General features: G+C 42.8%; 1 protein-coding gene across 8 annotated transcripts in view; it reads right to left on the bottom strand.

Annotated features, from left to right (window-relative positions):
- SUGCT (succinyl-CoA:glutarate-CoA transferase) overlaps nt 1-14,723 on the bottom strand; it is a 1,185,368-nt gene that overhangs the window by 998,031 nt on the left and 172,614 nt on the right. For all 8 annotated transcript variants that reach the window (XM_075828569.1, XM_075828573.1, XM_075828572.1 and 5 more), the window contains one exon: nt 8,098-8,189. In XM_075828569.1, coding sequence (XP_075684684.1) covers nt 8,098-8,189 — 92 coding nt within the window. The remainder of the gene's footprint in view (nt 1-8,097; nt 8,190-14,723) is intronic.

Below are 14,723 nucleotides of genomic sequence, written 5' to 3'. Positions count from 1 at the left end.
TACTATGCTCTAGGGGGAAAATGGGAAAAGGTTTTTTTTTTAACTTTGAATTTTATTTTTTTACACAAAAAAAAACCTTTATTTAACTCATTTTTACTTTTTTTATTAGTCCCCCTAGGGTACTTCAACCAGCGATCGTTAGATCGCTTGCATGATATACTGCAATACTAATGTATTGCAGTATATCGTGATTCTGACAGGCACCTATTAAGCCCTGCCGGAGGCAAGGCTTAATAGGTGTACAAAGATGGCGGACCTGGGGGCGTTCATTAAGCCCCCAGGCAGCCATAGCAACCATCGCGATTGCGTTGCGCGGGGCGCGATGAGCTGTTAGAGGGGGTCGCCCCCCTCTTTTTGATGATTTAAATGCTGCGGCCGGTATTGACCGCAGCATTTAACGAGTTAAACTAGCGGGATCGCGCTCGAGCGCGATGCTGCTAGTTACTCTGAAGTGTCGGCTGTAACAAACAGCTGACACCGGTATCGTATGGAGCGAGCTCACTGCTTGAGCCCGCTCCATACCTCCCCTACCCGACTTTGGGGTATGTATACGTCAAATGTCGGGAAGGGGTTAAATGATAATATCTTTGGAACTGCTTTGAATATCACAAGTTTTGTTATTTTGGTTTTTTACAAGACTTATGAGGCTTTCATTTTCTAGATAAGTTTAATTAATTCAGTATTTTTAATTTTTATTATGAGCAGACAAATCACTTAAAAAATTTAAGAAAAAACACTTTTTTGTAATTATTCATATATATATATATATATATATATATATATATATATATATACATACATACACTGTAGAGCTCTGTAACAATTAGTCCTATATACACACAACCGTAAAAAAAAACATGGCAGTCAACAACGAATCAACTGTCAGTTTTTCATGGCTGTTTTGCATGAATGTTTCTCAAAATTTGAATCCATTTCCCGGCAGTCTGACCGCTTTTAACTGGCATCTGTCATCCGTTATTCAATTTTTTTCGTTAGATTTATTTGTCCCAACCCCCATAAAACACCACAGTGCCCATGTAGATAGTGACGCAATACCACTGTAGATAGTGCCACATTGCCCACATAGATAGTGCCAGTGCCCACATATAGTGCCCACTGTAAATAGTGCCACAGTGCCCACATAGTGCCACAGTTGTCTCTGTAGATAATGCCCACATAGTGCCACACAGTTCCATGTACATAGCGCCAGTGTCCCCTTTAAATAGTGCCAATATAATGCCACAGTACCCATGCAGATAAATCCACACACCCTGTATATAGCACCCCCTGTAGATAGCACCACATCCCCTGTAAATAGTGCCACCCCCTGAAGATAGCAACATCCACCCTGTATTTAGTAATATCCCCGCTGCAGATAACGCCCCTCTCTGTAAATGGCACCGCCTTCCTGTAAATAGCACCACTGTAGCTCCCTGTAGGAGCGGAATACCTCTGGCCGAAGATTCCGCTCCTACAGGAAGCCCCTGATGTCTCTATCCATATATAGACATCAGGGGCTTCTCCAGTAGCGGAATCGCCGACCAACAGCGATCTGACACCGGGGATTCCGTTCCTAGAGAGAGCCGCTGACATCATTGTCCATATATCGATAGTGACAACAGGGGCTCTCCAGTAGCGGAATCCCCGACACAGAGCGATCGGACACTCGGGATTCCGTTCCTAGAGAGAGCCGCTGACGTCATTGTCCATATATGGATAGTGACACCGGGGATTCTGCTCCTAGAGAGAGGCACTAACGTCAATGTCCAAATGTACAGTGACGTCAGGGACTCTGTCTAGAAGCGGAATCCCCGGCCAGTGCGTTCTTACACTGGGGATTCCGCTCCTAGAATCAGGTCAGGTGGCGCTATCTACAGTGGGGTGTGCGATGCTATCTACAGCGGGGAGGTTGCTATATGTAGGGGGTGTGGCACTATCTACAGTGGGGATGGAAAGATGGTGGTGGCTCCCTCAAGGAGGGGAATCCTCAGCCAGAGCGCTGGCCGGGGATTCCTAAGCTGGAGGGAGCTAAGGAGGCGCTATCCACAGAGGATTTTGCGCTGCCTACAGGGGGTTGTGGGTGGCACTATCTACAGTGGGGGGTGTATTCCGGGGCTCTCAAATCCCCGCCGACATGAGAGTGCAGTGCTGTTCACACTGAAGCAGCACTGCACTTATTAAGCCCGTTCCAATCTGTCTACGTCTATACACGTGCTAACTGCACGGGGCATCAGCAGTTAGAACGTATATAGCCGTATGGCAGTCGTGAAGGGGTTAATTTCTGAGTCTATATTTTTTTATTCTATTTTCTGTACATCTTTACTTTACAATAGCCACATGAACAAAGGAATTCTCAGTCAGAATATAACTCATAGGCCCACATTTACTAAGACTGGCATACCTTACTCCAGTCTAAGGGCTCATGCACACGACCGTAGTGGTGTGCACGGCCCGTGATTTGCAGCTCGGACAGCCGTGGATGGTCATCCGCGGGCTGCCCGCAAATCACGGGCTGTGCACATGACCGTGAGTATTCATTTCAATGATCCTGGACCGCAAAATATGGCCGTAATAAGACGTCTTATCTTTTTGCTGTCCAGGCTCCCATCAATGCACAGACCGTGGAAACCACTGTCGTGTGCATGGGCCCATAGAAATGAATTGGACCGCAATTTATCCGCAGATTTGCTGGTGAATTGCGCCCGTAAAAACACGTTCGTGTGCATGGTGCCAACGTAAAGAAGTTAGCTGGAGTGATTTGTTCCGAATTTATTAAAAAGGCGCATACATTTGGTTTCTGTTAGTCAGAAAATCAAATCTATGTCTGTTATGAACCAAAATTTGCGGCATTTCCACCATCTTTCTTAATAGATCTGGCCCAAACTATATCTCCTTGGAGACCATGACCACTTTTCTCTCCACTTTTTACATTTAGTGGGTGGCGAGAAAAGTCGCAAATCTAACCGCAAACGTTACCGTGAATTTATGCTACTTGTACAAACTGTAACTTTTTTGGGCTGTAGTATACGACAAAAACTGGTGTAAAATGCTTTGTACATGTGGGCCATTGACTTCTATGGGAGAGTTTTGTAAGCATGCTCCATGACTTGTGCAGAGCTCACTCTTCAGGGTGGGGGGGGGGGGTGAGCTGTGTCTGAAATGTTTTGATATGTACAGTTTATTTCTTATTTGCATTTTATATATTATTTGACATGACTGGTATTAAAGAGAATCTGTCACTAGTTTAGTAATTCCCTATCCCCTAGAATCTAATATCGCCTCTGACGTTGTCCTATCAGCATGAAGCTGCTACACACAGTGTGAGAGACTGAGGCTGGAGGGAAGGGTATCACTTCATATAGCCATATCTACCTAGAACAGTGTTTCTGGTGGAACATGAAAGATTAGATTCTTTCATGAGGCACCAGGATCGGAGTTCTAGCTGTAAATTAACTGGAGGTATCACCAGTTAAAAACACAGTCGGGAACGGAAGCTGTATACTATATGATCACGCTGTGTTGCTGGGTTGGTAAGCGGAGAACTGTATTATACTGAATGGACAGCGTCATACAAAAAACATTACACGCCCCAGAGTGAAAAGAGTTACCTCCCATTTGGCAAGCATAGCCAAATTTGCATATTTACAAAAATGTGCATAACTTTTCAAATAATAAACGTTTTTGGAAAAAAAAATACACTGTAGTTATCAGCATCATAGCGCCTATAAGATTAGTTAGGTGAAAGGGCATTAATAAACTAGTGACAGGTCCTCCTTAACCCCTTAATGAGACTCTGTCACCACATTATAAGTGCCCTGTCTCCTATATAAGGAGATGGGCGCTGTAATGTAGGTGACAGTAATGCTTTTTATTTAAAAAAACGATCTTTTTTCACAACGTTAGGAGCGATTTTAGTTTATGCTAATGAGCTTTCTTAATGCCCAAGTGGGCGTACTTTTACTTTCGACCAAGTGGGCGTTGTACAGAGGAGTGCATGACGCTGACCAATCAGCATCATGCACTCCTCTCCATTCATTTACACTGCACTAGCGATATAGATATATCGCTATGTGCAGCCTCATACACAAGCCCTAACATTACTACAGTGTCCTGATAATGAATACACATGAAATCCAGCCTGGACGTCATGTGTACTCAGAATCCTGACACTTCTGACTCTTTTTTTGTGAGATTCCGGCAAGTGAAACCAAATCTAGTTTAGCTCCGTGATCTCGCGAGATTTCGTATCCGTTGCTGGAATCTCACAAAAAAGAGTCAGAAGTGTCAGGATTCTGAGTACACATGACGTCCAGGCTGGATGGTCATGTGTATTCATTATCAGGACACTGTAGTAATGTTAGGGTTTGTGTATGAGGCTGCACATAGCGATATATCTATATCGCTAGTGCAGTGTAAATGAATGGAGAGGAGTGCATGATGCTGATTGGTCAGCGTCATGCACTCCTCTGTACAACGCCCACTTGGTCGAAAGTAAAAGTACGCCCACTTGGGCATTAAGAAAGCTCATTAGCATAAACTAAAATCGCTCCTAACGTTGTGAAAAAAGATCGTTTTTTGAAATAAAGAGCACTGCTGTCATCTACATTACAGCGCCCATCTCCTTATGTAGGAGATAGGGCACTTATAATGTGGTGACAGAGTCTCTTTAAGGACACGGCCAATTTTGGCCTTGAGGACAGAGCAATTTTTTTTACATTTCCCTCTTTGCATCGCGACGCTGATAACGCTTTTATTTTTTGTACGACGTAGTTGTATGAGACTTTGTTTTTTGCGGGACGAGTTGTACTTTATGTACGTACCATTTTTTGGTACAAATATATTATCGTTTAATTTCTATACATTTTTAATTAGATTAAAATGCAGAAAAAAAAAGCAGTTGCGCAGCAGTTTTAATATTTTTTTTTTTACACCATACACCGATCATCTTAAATAATGTTATCCATTTGTTGTACAGGTTGTTACGGTCGTGGCGATACCAAATATGTCTATATTATTTCATGTTTTGGGACTTATATTTTAAAAAGTTTATTTATTATAAAAAATGTGTGTTTCTGTGTATTTTATTTACTTTTTATTTATTTATCTACCATTATTTTTTTTTTACATTCATTTAACTTTTTTTTTTAATCCCATAAAGGGATTTATCATTTTGATTTTGAATTTGTAACTGCAATGTACTGGCATAGATCTATATGCCAGTACATTAGCCTGTTACTGATTGTACACAGGCAGTTGTTGGGGCATACCTCAGTATGCCCTAACAACAGGAAATATGTTCAGACAGCCCTGGGGTCCTTCACTGGACCCTGGGCTGTCTGGCCATACGAGTTGTGGGCTTTGATCGCGTCACAGTTATTTTCTGTGACGCGATTAATGTGCAGTCCCCTCTCTTTGAACGCCGCGATCAGCTGTCATCGCGGCATTCAAAGGGTTAACGGCGGAGAGAGATGTTTCTCTCCTCTCCGCTGTCAGAGCGGGGCCGTGGCTGTGCATTACAGCCGTTGCCCCGCTCTCGATCGCACACACAGAGACGGCAGAGACTGCTGTCAAACAGGACGAGTATGCTCGTCCTAATGCGCGAAGTGCTCGCCGCTCAGGACGAGCATACTCGTCCTGTGTCGGCAACCAGTTAACCATATATCATTGACCCTGTTACCCTTTGACATGTGATGTAATTTTTAATCTTTTGCTCCGCGTGTTTTTGCCTGTATAAAAATTTGTGTACGTACCACCATTGCTTACACCTGATGAAGGCAACGGTCTGGTGCCGCAACTCGTAGTATCTGACAAAGTATCTTTTAAATTACTTTAAGGGTCCTTTTACACTGGCACATTTTCATTGCCTGAATAAACTAACCAATTAGCCAAAATCGAGAATTTGCTTGTTGTCGGGTGATCGCTGGGCATGTTACACGAACCGATGATCGGAAACAAGTGTTTGCGCTCGTTTGTCCAAACATGAGTCCGTGTAAAAAATCCTTTAGTCTCGTGGCCTCATCCAAAGCGCCCAGCATACCTGCATTTTGTGCTACTCCTTCTATTGTCAATGGTGTAATTCTGTATTACCCGCCTAAGTTAATTAAAAGAGGTATTGTATGTTCTTATACACAGTCGAGTAACATTATTATGACTACCTCCCACTTTCGACGTCGGCAGTACGTAGCCCATGAAGGAAGTGATGTGTCGTGGGCCGACTTGGTGAGTATATAAGGTGTGCGATAGGCTGTCTGAACACAAATCACTCGTTGTTGTCATGGGTAAAAAGGGAGGTTTATCAGAGTTGCAAAAAGTGATGATTATTGGCTTTCTGGCCCGGACGAGTCGTTGTGCCCCGGATCCGTCGTGTTGCCGGAAGCAATAGTGTAGTCGATTTCAATAGTGACGGAAACGGAAACGTGTAAATTTGTGTCTGTTCAGGGTCCTGTTCGGACGGAAAGCTCCGACGGAACGTCAAAACGGGACCCCAACGCAGATGTGAACAGAGCCTAATAATCCAACGGTGTAAACAATATAACTAAACTTCAACAATTTAAAAAGTTGCTAAAAAACTAAACAAAACCATCAATTTACATAATTTACTAAGGTCTGTTTGAACTTGAAGTTCTTCAAGTAATAAATTTTAGCAGTTTTGGCGTACGTTTGGCAGAGCACTGTATTTGTAAAACCGTATATGTTTAACCCTTAACGACCAGCCTATTTTAAACCTTAATGACCAAGGTATTTTTTACGTTTTTCCATTGTCGCATTCCAAGAGCTATAACTTTTTTATTTTTGCGTCGACATAGCAGTATAAGGTCTTGTTCTTTGCGGGATAAGTTGTATTTTTTAATAGCACCATTTTGGGGTACATATTATTTATTTATTAACTTTTTTTTTGGGGGGGGGGAATAGAAAAAAAAACTTTACCACGCTTTTTTGCGTCCTAAATCTACACCGTTTACCGTGTGGTATAAATAACACAATAACTTTATTCAGCGAGTTGTTACGATTGCAACGATACCAAATTTGTATAGATTTTGTATGTTTTACTACTTTTACACAGTAAAAACGCTTTTTATTCAAAACTATTTGTTTTTGTGTCTCCATATTTGAAGAGCCATAACTTTTTTATTGTTCCGCCGATGCAGTTGTATGAGGGCTTTTTTTTTGCGGGACGACTTGTAGTTTTTATTGGTACCATTTAAGAGCAGATGCGACTTTTTGATCACTTTTTATGAAAAAAAAATTTAAGTCAGGATTCACAGAAAACAGAATTTTTTCCATTGTTTTTTATGGCATTCACCATGCGGGTTAAATAATGTAACAGCTTTATAGTCGGGGTTGTTACGGACGTGTCGATACCAAATATGTGTAACTTTTTTGCTTTATTTTGTTTTTTTAATAGTAAAGCAGTTTGTAAGGGGAAAAAGTTGGTTTTTCATTTTTTCTTTTCAGATTTCTTTTTTATTAACTTTATTAAAAAAAAATTAAAAACTTTTTTATTGGTCCCACAAGGGGACTTTAATATGCGATTCGCCGATCGCTATTATAATACACTGCAATACTTTTGTATTGCAGTGTATTACTGTCTGTCCGTTTAAAACGGACAGGCATCTGCTAGGACATGCCTCTGGCATGACCTAGCAGGCATTCACTACAGGCAGACCTGGGAGCCTTTATTAGGGCCCCGGCTGCCATCGGAGACACAGACACTCAGCGATCTTATCGCAGGGTGTCGGTGGGATGAGAGGGAGCTCCCTCCCTCTTTCCAAAACAACTCAGATGCGGCGCTCGCTATTGAGCGCCGCATCTGAGGGGTTAAACAGGTGAGATCGATACTTATATCGATCTAACCTGTTCAAGCAGGGATGCCCCCAGCCCTCAGCTACATCTGGTAGCTGAGAGCAGGGAGATTTAACCGTTCCCTGCTCTGTTTATTTATTCTGATGCAGCGCCGTAAAAAGGCTTATGCATCATAATAAAGCCCATTAGTGGCCGCCGTGAAAAGGCGAATTGACGGTCACTAACGGGTTAATAATTATTTTTCTATTTTATAAAAAACACAACGAAATTCTCCAAACAACATAGGAATTTTACCTCAGGTCCTGTGATATGCATCAATCCAGACATTGCACAAGCTACGGCATCATATCCTGCTCTATTAAACAAAGGACCGGTCTGGCCATAACCTGCATGTAAAAAAACAGATACAAATAAATTGCTTACACGTTAAAGAGCTATTCCAGTAATGTTGAAAATCTGCATGCATAAATACCGCCTAGGATACTAACGTAAACTGCTTTGTTTATTAAAGGGGTATTCCGATGTTACTCATTTATGGAATATCCATAAATCCCTAAGATGGGAATACCCATTTAATAATAAAGCAAAAATCTCTTTTTTTTGTTCCCATACTCTTTAAAGAGGCTCTGTCACCAGATTCTCAAACCCCTATCTCCTATTGCATGTGATCGGCGCTGCAATGTAGGTAACAGCAACGTTTTTGTTTTTTTTTAAACGTTCATTTTTGGCCAAGTTATGAGCTATTTTATATATATATGCAAATGAGCTTTGAAATGGACAACTGGGCTTTTTTTTTTCGTTATGTCCAACTGGGCGTGTATTGTGTTTTTAACTGGGCGTGTTTATGTGTATGACGCTTACCAATCAGTGACCAGTATGCGTCATACACTTCTCAACATCTGCACGCTCCTCTCCTGAAATATTCTGTGCTGCTGTGAACTCTGCTCTTACCATTACGTAGCTCTCAGTCTGTTACCTCTACTCCACTCCTGTCCTCAATAACACCTTCACATGATTGGCAAGTCACCACCGCGCACAAGATCCGCACGCTCATCTCCTGAAATACTCTGTGCTGCCTTAAACTCTGCGGACAGGTCAGGGTCCGGTTTTTTTTAAATGCTGCTGGGGAACCCGCTCGATCCACTATATAAGGCTGCGCCTCCATCCTCTTCTGCCCCAGTCACTTATTCCCAAGCACTGTAAACTTTCAGATTGGTTGCGCTGTGAATATTCGGAGAACGTGATTGGTTTATGTGCAGGGTAATAAACATACAGACAAGCAGTAGAAGACTGAATTCAATGAAATGCTCAGCCCTTAGTCAGTCTTCTACTGCTTGTCTGTATGTTCATTACCCTGCACATAAACCAATCACGTTCTCCGAATATTCACAGCGCAACTAATCTGAAAGTTTACAGTGCTTGGGAATAAGTGACTGGGGCAAAGAAAATGTAGGTTTAGCTAATTTTTTCTCATTTCCACAAGGACTGAAGGAGAAAAAGCACCGTAAAATTTGCAAAGCAATTTCTCCTGAGTAAAACAATACCCCACATGTGGTAATAACCGGCTGTTTGACAACACGGCGGGGCTTAGAAGGGGAAGAGCGCCGTTTGGCTTTTGGAGATCACATTTAGCAGGAATGGTTTGCGGAGGCCAGGTCACATTTGCAAAGCCCCTGAGGGGACAAAACAATGAACACGCCCAAAAAGTGACTCCATTTAGGAAACTACACCTCTTGGGGAATTCATCTAGGGGTGTAGTCAGCGTTTTGACCCAACAGATGTTTCATAGAATTTATTAGAATTGGGCAGTGAAAATAAAAACAATCCTTTTTCTTCAATAAGACGTAGCTTTAGCGCAAATTTTTTTATTTTCTCAACAAATAAAGGAAAAAAAGAACCCAACATTTGTAAAGCAATTTCTCCCGAGTACGGCAATACCCCATAAGTGGTCATAAACTGCTGTTTGGGCAAACGGCAGGGCTCAGAAGGGAAGGACCGCCATTTGGAGTGCAGATGTTGCTGGATTGGTTTCTGGGCGCCTCTGGGCCAAAAACAGTGGAAACCTCCCAGAAGTGACCCAATTTTGGAAACTACACCCCTCAATGCATTTACCTAGGGGTGTAGTAAGCATTTTAACCCTGCAGGTGATTGGCAGAAATTGGTGTGCACTCGATGTTGCAGAGTGAAAATGGGATTTTTTTCCGTAGATATGCCAATATGTTGTGCCCAGCTTGTGCCACCATAACAAGACAGCTCTCTAATTATTATGCTGGGTTTCCCGGTTTTAGAAACGCCCTACATGGGGCACTAATCTTTTGCCTGGACATTCGACCAGGCTCAAGAGTGAAAGCGCACCATGTTAAATTGAGGCCTAAATTGGCGATTTACAAAGTATTGGTTCACAACTGCAGAGACTCTGATGTGAAATAATAAAAAGAAACCCCTGAGAAGTGACCCCATTATGGAAACTGCACCCCTCAAGGCATTTATTAAGGGGTGTAGTGAGCATTTTCACCACACAGGTCTTTTCCATAAATGATTGCGCTGCAGATGGTGCAAATTAAAAATGTATATTTTTCCCTAGATATGCCATTCAGTGGCAAATATGTCATGCCCAGCTTATGACGCTGGAGACATACACCCCAAAAATTGTTAAAAGGGTTCTCCCGGGTATGACGATGCCATATATGTGGAAGGAAACTGCTGTTAGGGCACGCTGTAGGGTTCAGAGCGGAGGGAGCGCCATTTGCCTTTTGGAGAGCGGATTTTGCTTGGTAGTAGATTTATTTGAGTATTGCTGATGTTTCCATTTATAATGTGGGGGTACATGTAAGCCGGGCGGAGTATATAAGGGGCATAGTCAGGTGGTATAATAATGGGGTAAAAAAATCAATAAAATGATCCATAGATGTGTGTTACGCTGTGAAGCAATCCTTTCTGCACAGGCTGGTGTCGCACTGATAAATGGCGTCCTTTCTTATCCCCCTTTTGGTCCACACTCCGCACCTTTGCAGTTTGGGGAATTTTGCTGGGAGAGTGTTGTCCTAGTATAATACGAGCACCCTCGCATCCAACAGATATGTTTGGGCTCTCCCCTTCCTGGTTCCCTAATTTTAGGTCCTTGATAAATCGCCTCTTGAAACAGAAGAAATGTTTCCCTCGGACCTGCACAACTGCATATTTTTTTATTTCCTGACTTATTGGAGCCATAACTAATTTTATTTTTTCATAGACTTAGTGGTATGAGGGCTGGTTTGTTGCGGGACGAGCTGTAGTTATTATTGGTACCATTTTGGGGTACATGCGACTTTATGATCACCTTTTATCCTATTTTTTGGGAGGCCAGGTAAACAAAAAAACGCAATTCTGGCACAGCTTTTTTAGTTTTTTTTATACAGCGTTCACCATGCGTTATAAATTACGTTAACTTTATTCTGCCGGTCAGTACGATTCCGGCGATACCTAATTTATAGCACTTTTTTATGTTTTACAACTTTTTGCACAATAAAATTACTTTTGTAATAAGAATGTCTTTTTTCTGTCGCCAAGTTGTGAGAACCATAACTTTTTAATTTTTTTGTTGACGGAGCTGTATGAGGGCTTGTTTTTTGCAGGACGAGCTATAGTTTTTATAGGTACCATTTTTGGATACGTGCGACTTTTTGATCACTTTTTATTCTAATATTTGTAGGGCAAAGTGACCAAAAAACAGAAACTCTGGTATTTTTATGCTGTTCACCGCGTGCAATAAATAATATAATATTTTGATACCTCAGGTTGTTACGGTCGCAGCGATACCAAATCCGCATGGTTTATTATTATTTTTCAATAATAAAGGACTTGATAAGAGTAAAAGGGGGATTGTGTTTTATTTTATTACTTGAAACTTTTATTGTTTTCAAACTTTTATTTTTTGCACTTTTTTTTACACTTTTTTTACACTTTTTCTCAAATCCCACTAGGGGAGTTGAAGGTCCAACGGTCCGATTTTTTTTTTCTAATACATTGCACTACCTACGTAGTGCAATGTATTAGATCTGTCAGTCATTCACTGACAGCAAGCCGACTAGGCTTCGCCTCCCGGCAGGGCCTAAATCGGCTTCCGTAATGGCAGAGCAGGAGACCATTGTGTCTCCTGTTGCCATAGCAGCAGTCGTCAGTCCTGATTGCCTGTCAGGACTGGCGATCTGCTAGTAACCGCTACGATGCAGCAATCGCTTTCGATTGCTGCATCGAAGGGGTTAATGGCCGGGATCAGAGCTAGCTCCGGTTCCTGCCGTTACTGGTGGATGTCAGCTGTAACATACAGCTGACTTCCACCGCTGATGACGCCGGATCAGATCCTGAGCCGGCGCCATCTTGCCGGCGGCTACGGAAGCCGATCAGGCTCCGCCGCCGGGCGGATCTTGACCGGCTTCGATGCTAGGCAGACCGGGAGGCCAGTATTAGGCCTCCGGTTGCCATTGCAGCCACCGGAACCCCAGCAATTTCATTGCTGGGGTTCCGATGAGCTGCAAACACCTTAAGTGCAGCGATCGCGTTTGAGCGCTGCACTTAAGGGGTTAATGGTTAATGGCGGGGATCGAAGCTAATTTCAGTCCCCGCCATTACAGCCGGATGTCAGCTGTCAGATACAGCTGAGATCCGGCGATTATGGCACCGACTCAGCTTCTGAGCCGGTGCCAAACGTTTGTCGTAAGTATACGACATTTTGCGGGAAGCACTGGCTTTCCATGACGTATACTTACGACAAATGTCGGGAAGGGGTTAAAGAACAAGGAACTTATTGCATCAAACAAAAATAAAAACAGTCTTATGCCTCATGCACACGATAGTGTATGCCGGTCAAATCCCGTCTGTGATCCATGGAAAGATAGGACATGCCCTATCTTCACACAGATTGGAAAGTCACCAGCTAAAGTGAATGGGTCAGTGAAAACTATCGGGTGCCACTCGGATGCCGTGAAAAATGCCACGAGTGGCACTTTGTCGTGTGCAATTGCTCGAAGAAATATCTTGGGGAACCTGGTAGCAAGTGTTTAATGTCACAGGGGAAAGAAGGTATTACACAGTTCCCATTGAAAACAACGGACTGTGCATGCAATAAATTGTCGTGCCGGGTCCTCCAGAGTGGGAGAAGCTTTTTGCAACAGTTCTCCATTATGGCTAATAGATGAGAGACCTGAACAAGAGGAATTTCTCTTTTGACTTAGAATTTTCTAAAGGGGTATTTGAGCATGAGATTTCTAAGCTAGACAACCCCTTTAAGTCACAGAATATTTGCAGGATTTTTCAGCCATTACTTCTAATTAGTAGGACAACATATTTGATTATGTTTTATTAACTTGAGCTAAAAACATGAGCCTAAAAAGCTTTGCCAAGTTCACTTACATGAAAATGACAAATGGTTGAACAGTTGTCCGTTGCAGATTTATGTAGCTCGCTCAGGCAAAACATCTTACAGTTCCATACTTTAAGGGCTCATTTAGACGAGCGTGTATCTTGTCCGTGTGACGGCTGTTAAAACAACGGCTGTCACACGGACTCATGTATTTCAATGGGGCCGTTCACACGACTGTTATTCCAATGGAGCGTGTGAAGGTCCGTGAATGTCCTATTTTACTGAGTGTCACGCATCCCTCCATAGACTCTAGTATTTCCTCAATACTCAATGTCTAATGTTAGCCAGAGATACGTAAAGGCTGTTGATCAAACAGTCAGCCCGACTCCCCATTAATGTTATTTAAATGTGGAGAGAGAAAACAGCCTCTGGCAAACAACTCTAATCTCAGAGAAAATAGGATCACACAGACTGAAATACAACCTGTCGGTATGACTATCAAAAATTTCCTACAAACATTAGATTCTCCAGCTTTAGTCATCATGATTCAATATAAGATGTTAGACAAACAATAGAAATTAGAACAAATTTCTAGTACCCACACTTTTCTGATTTACAGTTGAGCCTGCACTAAACTGCAGAATAAAAAGTGTAAGTGTTAACATGACTGTATTAGATGAGGTAGCTAGAGATGACATGCAGGTGACAAATCCTGAAGGAGTAGGACATGCTTCGTGACGCGGATCTTAGTGGTACAAATAATAGAATAAAGCAGTTATTTCATGGAGGAACATTTGTTATTAGATCTTGCCAAGTCATGCTTGGAGCGCTTTGTAAATAGAAGGTCATAAAAGCTTGCCAAATCTGAAAAACTAAAACTGGGAATTGTGAAAAGGAAACGTGCATGTATTCTAAATAAGGACTATTCTATATGCACGGCCTTAAAGGGCCAGTATGCGTCCAGCTGTCAAACAATTATCAGCCCAAATGGCTGCTGGACTATAATAAGGGGCTCTGCCCACTGGATCCTTGCCTGAGCGTTGTTGTATATCCTAGTTTGTCTTGCAAATGGTCTCCCAGTGTTTTCCAGTTCCCAGTGTTACCCGTTCCTGCTGCCTGTACCCTGTATCCTGTGCTATCGTATCTACAAGTGAAAATCAAGTTGTGCCTTCCGCTGCATCCACGGTGTCACCTGCTGTGAAAGTCATGTTGTGTCTTCCCGCCGCATCCACGGTGTCACCAGCTGTGAAAGTCAAGTCCTGCTTCCGCTACTGTCTACATTGCCTCAGGTACCCGTTCCGAGCTATAGACATTGTTTTGTACCTTGTTGGCCAGCTGCTACCCCGCTACGCGGTACGGCCCAGTTGGTCCACACCCCGCACGGTGACAGTACGCTCAGGCTATGGACCCCGCTGGCCAAGTCAAGAGCCTGCCATCCTCCCAAGCCATGCAGGCGGACCTGCAGGATCTGCAAGCACGACAGGATCAACTCTTTGTGGCAGTAGACTCCATGGCACAGCATCTAGGTGCGCTAGTTACTTCCGTCACCACTCCAATTCAAGCTCCTCCGATCTACCCT

The sequence above is a fragment of the Rhinoderma darwinii genome, chromosome 5, assembly GCF_050947455.1.
Source record: "Rhinoderma darwinii isolate aRhiDar2 chromosome 5, aRhiDar2.hap1, whole genome shotgun sequence".
NCBI lineage: Eukaryota > Metazoa > Chordata > Amphibia > Anura > Rhinodermatidae > Rhinoderma > Rhinoderma darwinii.
The sequence above is the reverse complement of the archived record's forward strand: the minus strand, read 5'-3'. Positions and strand labels throughout refer to the sequence as shown.